The 7101-nt window shown below is 46.1% G+C and overlaps 1 protein-coding gene across 1 annotated transcript in view; it reads left to right on the forward strand.

The window, feature by feature from the left end:
* CFAP53 (cilia and flagella associated protein 53) overlaps positions 1 to 6830 on the forward strand; it is a 33942-nt gene extending 27112 nt beyond the window's left edge. The window contains exons 5-8 of the mRNA XM_014594144.3: positions 989 to 1207; positions 3568 to 3784; positions 4744 to 4846; positions 6425 to 6830. Of these exons, the coding sequence (XP_014449630.2) occupies positions 989 to 1207; positions 3568 to 3784; positions 4744 to 4846; positions 6425 to 6653 (768 nt within the window). The 3' untranslated portion in view covers positions 6654 to 6830. The remainder of the gene's footprint in view (positions 1 to 988; positions 1208 to 3567; positions 3785 to 4743; positions 4847 to 6424) is intronic.
* Positions 6831 to 7101: the final 271 nt, after the last annotated feature.

Below are 7101 nucleotides of genomic sequence, written 5' to 3' on the forward strand. Positions count from 1 at the left end.
GATAAATGCCCTGTGCATGTGTAGCACACAGGCAGCCAAGACTGCAGCTCAGCAGCATGGGGCAGGTAAGTCTGTTGTGGGGGAGGGGGTGGGGGAAGGGAAGGGACATTGGTGGAGCAGACCAGTGTGACCAATGCAGTCCCCATGGTGAGGGAGGGAAGGAAGGAGTAGGGCTGGGGAAGGGGCAGGCGCTGCCCAGCTGGGGCGGAGCGGGGCATGGGACGGAGCTGTGAGTGGCTCATCTGGGGGTTGCAGGGAGGGAGTCACAGCTCCCACCACTACACACACCCCAGGAGGGCATGGAATCTGCCTGGAGCAAGGGCGGGCTGCTGCTGTGGACTGTAGCTGGGGGCAGCACGTGGCTCTTCCCAGTGGGGTGATGGGCCCACCTGCACTCAGGGCAGGTGGCAGGGGTGCTGGAAGGGGCTATAGTGAGTTTTGGGCCCCCCTGTAGCTCCACTTCCAGTGCCACTGTCGCCTGCTCCGAACACAGCCCAGCCCAGCCCCCTGCTGGGAAGAGCTCAGTGCTGCTCCGGACCCAGCCCCAGCCCATAGCAGCAGCCTGCCCTCAACCCACATACAGATTCAAGGGCACACGCCCCCATGCCCTCCCGGTGTGCATGCAGCAGCAGGAACTGCCCCCCAACCTCCCCGCGTGACCCCCAGACGAGCCGTGACTCCATCCAGTGTGCAACGCCTGCCCCAGCCCTAGCTCCAGCCCTCACTGTGGGGACCTTGGTCTGCCCACCCCCTCCATGCCCCTTCCCTCCCCCCACCCCTTCCCCTGCAACAGACTTACCAGCCCAACACTGTTCTCCACACTGCTGGGCTGCGTATCAGCAGTTGGATCGGTATCAGCTGATAAGGCACATTAAAAATTGGCCATCAGTACTGGCCAAAAAAATCTCTGTTGGTGCACCTAACCCAGCCATTATTTTCTTTTAAGTTATACAGTGATCTTGCATGTTGGTTACTGCTGTTGCTGTAGGAGGAAGAAAAGCAGCTGCTTAAGCTAGAGAATGAGCGACTTCAGTTGGAAAAATTGCAAAAACAGAAGGAATGCAGAGACATATTGGTCAGTTCCATACGAGAGAAGATGAAGCGTCTTAATCGAGAAAAACAAGAAGAACTTGCTCTTGACATGAAGATTTTAGAACAAGTTCTCCAAGAATCCCAGGAAGACACTGAAGGAAAAAAGAAAAAAAAAGTAAGCATAAAAATAATTCTTTGTTTCTAAAGTTGTGGGACAATGTCTGATCTGAAAAGTCACCTATGAAGCTACATTTTTTCTTCTTGGCATGCCCTGAAGTGATCCAGTTTGGCTTCTATGCCTAAATTCTGATATGTCCAGTTTAGTGCTAGGACGTACCTAAGCCCTTGGAGAGACTCAGTCTTATAGGCATGCTTGGAGCATGTCTAACTCTCACTGTGGTGGTAGGGGCAGTGGTGTCAGTGCCCACTCTTTGCCCAAACTTTAGGGCATTTATACACATGCTTCAGGAGTTGGGGGTGGGGGGGCGCTTTAATTAGAGCTGCTCTCAGAGCCACTTAATTAAAGTGCCCAGAGCGTCTTGTATATCAGCCTTCCTGCACTTAAAAATGGCAGCAGGGCACTTTAACTAAAGCTCGTTGAATGAGCTTTAGTTAAAGCGCCCCTGCTGCCATTTTTAGGTGTGTTGCTGATACATGAGATGCTGCAGTCTGCTGGAGCACAGAAATTACCACGGTCCAGCACACTTGATTACTCAAGCCTGCTCTGACATGCTGTAATTACAGTGCGTTGGAGTAGCCTCTCTGCTTGTGCCCCTACTGTATAGGCATTCCCCAGCAGTCAGCAATATTTTTGAGCAGCAAGCTGAAATGGCCCTGCTTGAATCCAAGGCAGGCAGGTGCTAGGACCCAGCCACTGCCATCACTTCTCCCTGTTGCTGCATCTTCCTGTCATCACAGCTGTAGCATGGGCAAAGTCCTCCACCGCCCAGCCTGGAATGGGCAAAGTCCCCTGTTGCTGCAATACTGCTGAAGCCCCACTTCACCAGAATGCTGCTAAAGCCCTTCCAGCTCCCTGGGCCAGATCAGATTGCTCTGTAGGCCAGATCTGGCCCACAGGCCATATATTGCCAGCCCCTGGATTAGAGTTTTCACCTGGGAAGTAGGAGACCTGAGTTCTGGGCTGTCCTCATCCTGAAAGGATCAGAAACACATCTTACCCTTCAGAGGAGAGTACCCTAAGGACTAAGCTATAGAATAGGCTTGCTGGGGCCACCTTCTACCCCTCCTATTGAACCTGGGCCCCTGAGCAGTCAAAAGTGCAAGAGCTGTGGGGCCAAAAGCAGAGCAAACAGGAGGAAACTTATTTTAGGTCTGGCACTCCTTGGGGCGGTGGGGATGACTGTGTTCCTGTGATTAGCTCTGTTTTTAACCAGCAACCTCCTACTATAAAATGCATACTCAGTCCTGGGAGTAGGGCTCTCTCTATTTTTAAGCATCTATAATGTTGTGTTTTTTAGGAAAATTCTGCATATATTCCCCTCATGCTCAGTGGTGGTTCAACCACTGGGGTTGGGCAACAGTGTGAATCCTAGCCAAGACATGGATGCAGGGTTGCCACTGGCATTTGAAGCACCATGCCTGCTCAGGACAAGGTTAGATGACAGTGGTCCTAAGCACTAGTGGCTCCACAAGTTCCTAACACTGGTGAAGCCGAAGTGGTGTTAGTAACAGCCAGAAAGTTTTGCGATGTTTCCCTGGTGTAGACAAGACTAGCAAAGTTATGGGCTGCAGGGGAGAAAAGGCCAGTGTCCTGCCCTTGGATCATGGCATGTAATTCAAAAAGAAAGCAATTTTGAAATGTTGAGTTAGAAAAATGTATCTCTTTGTATGAATATCTGCGTATTCTCTTAATGATTTACCAGAAGGTTTAAAGCAAGTATTTTTTAAAGTGGACTGCAGTTCTCCTTCCAAAGCAGGGTGGAATTGGCCAAGAGATAAGGTATTGTGCTAAAAGTCGCTGGACGGGTTCCAGTCCTGGCTCTGCCGCAACTCCCTGCAAGACTTGGAGCATGTCCCTTCCCCTCACAATGCCTCAGTTTCTCCATGTGTAAAATAGGATAATGCCTACCTAGTCTGTAAAGAAAACTGGGGGATGCTGATACAGAAGAGGGGAAATGAGCAACACACAGGGCCATGAGGGGAAAGGTGGAGAAGGTTGCAGAAAGTCCCTGAAATAAAGAAGCTTGTTGGGGGTGTCTCTTGTGTGCAGTGAGCTTGGTCTACAGAAGTCATGAACTTCACAGTGTAAATCCTATATAATTCTGCTGAGATCAGTGGATATACCCCTTCAGAGTAGGCACCAATGAAAGGAGAATTGGGTAGGTGCTGCTTTTCATTTGGTTCCTGAGGCATTTCACAGAGAAGTATTGGAAAATGAGTAAACTGTGGCCTAAAGGGAGAAAGTGACACTGAGGCAGTGGCCCATATTTCCTCTTCCAGTTGACCGCTTCAGCCACTTCCCTTGGGGCCTGTGTGAAACTGTTATTGAAATTCTGTACGGTCCATGTTTTGTAGCAAGAACTATTTAAGGAGCAGCAGATTTATCGGGAACATCTAGCTGCACAACTGGAAGAGGAGAAGCGTCGGGAGAAGGAGATGGACAAGCTGCTGGAGGAAGAGATGGAGCGGACATGGGCCAAGAAGGCTGAGCAAATGAGACTGGAAAAGGAGGCTAGAAAACGGCTAATGAAAGATGTCCTGGATACAAGACGACTGCAGATTGAGGAGAAGTGTAAGGAAAATGAGTGCAGGGTTGTTTGTGCGCTGAATTGTGCCCTGGGTTGTGAGACTCCTGGCACATCTGTGGTGACATTGCAAGCTTTCCTTGAGAGCAGCAATTGGCCCAACTGCATTGGATATGCTTCCTGTCTCAACAGAGGCGGCACAGTACTGTTGTCTTTGGATCTGATCCTGGCAGCTTTACTCAGACAAGCAGTATGTAGGATCATAGAAAATGAAGGTTGGAAGGGACCTCAGGAGATCATCTAGTCCAGTCCCCTGCTCAAAGCAGGACCATCCCCAACTAGATCACCCCAGCCAAAGCTTTGTGTAGCCGGGTCTTGAAAAAATCCAAGGATGGAGATTGCACCACCTCTCTGGGTAGCCTGTTTCAGTGTTTTACTGCCCTCCTTGTGAGAACATTCTTCCTAATATCTAATCTAAACTTCCCTTCCTGCAACTTGGGACCATTGCTCTTTGTTTTGTGATCTGCCATCACTGAGAACAGTCCAGCTTCATCTGCTTTAGAACCCCCTTCAGGTAGTTGAAGGCTACTATTAAATCCCATCTCTGTCTTCTCTTCTGTAGACTAAATAAGCCCAGTTCCCTCAGCCTCTGCTCATAAATCATGTCCCCCAGCCACCAAACCATTTTCATTGCCCTCCACTGGACTCTCTCTAATTTGTACGGTTCTTACTGGTACTAGTTGTTTCATTGACATCAATGGAACAAAACCTAATTACATAGGGATTGCAGGAGCAGGCCCTTACTGCAGAATATTCTGCTGTTTTGCAAGTGAAATCACCTGTTCTCCATGATTGATATGGTTGGGGAGAAAGAGGGAAACAAAGCGTCCCTGTTTTTGCCTTTCCAGAAGAAGCCAGACTCAAACATGCTGTTTAGCATAGCATATATAGAGCAAAGTTTACATTCATTTTTAGGTTAGCAGAACATTTGTTTTTCTTTTTGCAGTGGAGAGAAATGCAAAGCAGCAGGAAAAGCTGGCTCAGGACAAGTTGCTGCTGGCTGAAGCCATTAAAGAACTCAATCATATTGACGGAGAGAAATATTCCAGGTATTTCTTTCTTATGTTGTCAGTTTTGTTATGAACTCATGCCCCCAGCTCTTCAGAATTGGATTGTTCTGTTTAGGAAAGAGAGTAAACAGCAATAGGCTGTGCAGATTTTCCTCTGCAGGTGCCCTGCGAGGCAGCTCATTGGCTATTAACTGTTTACTTCCAGCCATGTAATGTTGCCAGGGGTATTAAACAGCCAACCAAATCTGATTGCCCCCCAAAATAATTTTCCCTCGAGTACTCTTTTGTGTTCGTTAAGGGATGACAAATTATCTTGACTTAAAGTAGGAGAATTTAGGGTGTCTATGCACATAACAGAGGTCTGCTCTGATGCATGCTAATTAGCACGTATCAGAGCAGATTTGATTAACTGAGTGTGCTGCAAGTCTGCTGGAGCATGCTAATTAACACGCTCCAGCAGCCTCCACTTCACGTGTATTCAGCATCTCCGCATTTCAAAATGGCGACGGACACTTTAACTAAAGCTTGTTGAATGAGTTTTAGTTAAAGCTCCCCTGCCACCGTTTAGAAGTGCAGGATGCTGAATACATGTGATGCTGTGGGCGCTTTAATTAGAGTGGCTCTCAGATCCTCTCTAATTAAAGCACCCGCCTCCACCCCGGAGTATGGGTATAGACGCCCTTAGTGTCAGGGAATCGTTTGTAACAGTTTTGTGTATCTGCTCTGTCTCATGGTATGTAGAAACTAAATTAGGACAGCTTAATAATTAAATTATTGTGGTTTAGCTTCTACTTGTTCTAAGAGGAAGCACACATAAATAGCTTACAGAGGATAAACAGATGCACATTTTACCTGATATAATTTGTTTGCCGGCCCTGTCCACAAGCAGAATTCTGGTAATAAAAGTTCTTAGCAATTCTAGCACCAGCCCATGTGGAGTTTTTGATTTTCCTTGGCTTGTTTCTGTAAAGAAAGTTCATTTCAGTTGATTAAACGAGGGAATTGGAATGTTCTGGTTTATTCCAAATACTTACTCCTCCAACTCCCCCAAAAGACTGCTGAGTGATTGAACACCTCGCCCATGAAGCACACGGGCACACACCATCAGAACAGATTCTCATCGGCCTATTTTCCCCTGAAGGAGAAATACTGTTTCTTAGCTATATCTGAAATACACCTGGAACCCACTTTAAAATATGGGTTTTGAAATTGAGTATTTGGAGGCTACAGTCATGCCACTTAGCCAGAAAATGACTAAAATCTGCCATTCAGGTATCTGTTACATATTTCCATCATTTTTTCTGCACAATGACAAACAGAGAAAGAGACATGTACAGAAGAGTACAAAACTCACGTACTGAATAATGATCATTTATTGATCGTTGTTTATTACGCAATGATGTGTATTCTGCTTTATCAGGTAAGGACTTCGCAGTGTACTAAAAGCTAGTGTTTGTTTATTAGAATAATTGCTGATTGGGAGCAATTATGACAAATAATGACAAATGGGAGTTTTAAATGGTGATTTTACCTAAATGTTGATTGGTGATACCTAAAACCTCCTATTAATTTTCTGCCTTTGCTTCACAATTGAGATGTTTGTCATGTTCCTTCCAGAAAAATACAGGAGACAAAGGAATACCGGGAGCAGCTTCAGGCTCAAATTGCCTATCAGCAGCAGGCCCACCATGCTGAGGAAGAAGAGAAGCAGCGAGAGTATGAATCAGGTCTAGCAGCAGAGCAGGAATACCAAGAAAAGATAAAGCACATTCTTTCCAGATCCCACCTGAAACTAACAGAAATCCATCCCTTGAGAAGAAAGCTAATGACTGACCTGCAAGTATAGCATCAGCTTGCATATCACTCAGCCTAGTGCTCCCTAGACTTCATTTCAAAGTCTGTAGGAATGTTTACACTTCAGGGGAACTGATATACCCCTGATATAACTTCTGTTACCTCGGATTTTGGGGTAAGTTATTTTAAGAGCAAATCCTAGAAATAAAAATATTTGAATTCTCTGAGACTATAACTTTTCCATTGTTTTGAGTATGAGATGTTTGTGTTTCAAGTAAAATAGTATTTTGTATAAGCAACCCTTACAAACTACATGGAAATGCTCCTGAAAACTTGCAGAAAGATGAATCACAGGAAACTGTGATCATTTGAAATACCCTTTAAAAACTGAACTGAAATATTTTCAAGGCCCACAATTTTAAGCATTTTAACAAAAAAAGTTGATTTCACACTTTCATGGTCTTGAAAAACCATATAGGTCTGTTCTACTATCCCTTGCA

The sequence above is a fragment of the Alligator mississippiensis genome, chromosome 3, assembly GCF_030867095.1.
Source record: "Alligator mississippiensis isolate rAllMis1 chromosome 3, rAllMis1, whole genome shotgun sequence".
Classification (NCBI taxonomy): domain Eukaryota; kingdom Metazoa; phylum Chordata; order Crocodylia; family Alligatoridae; genus Alligator; species Alligator mississippiensis.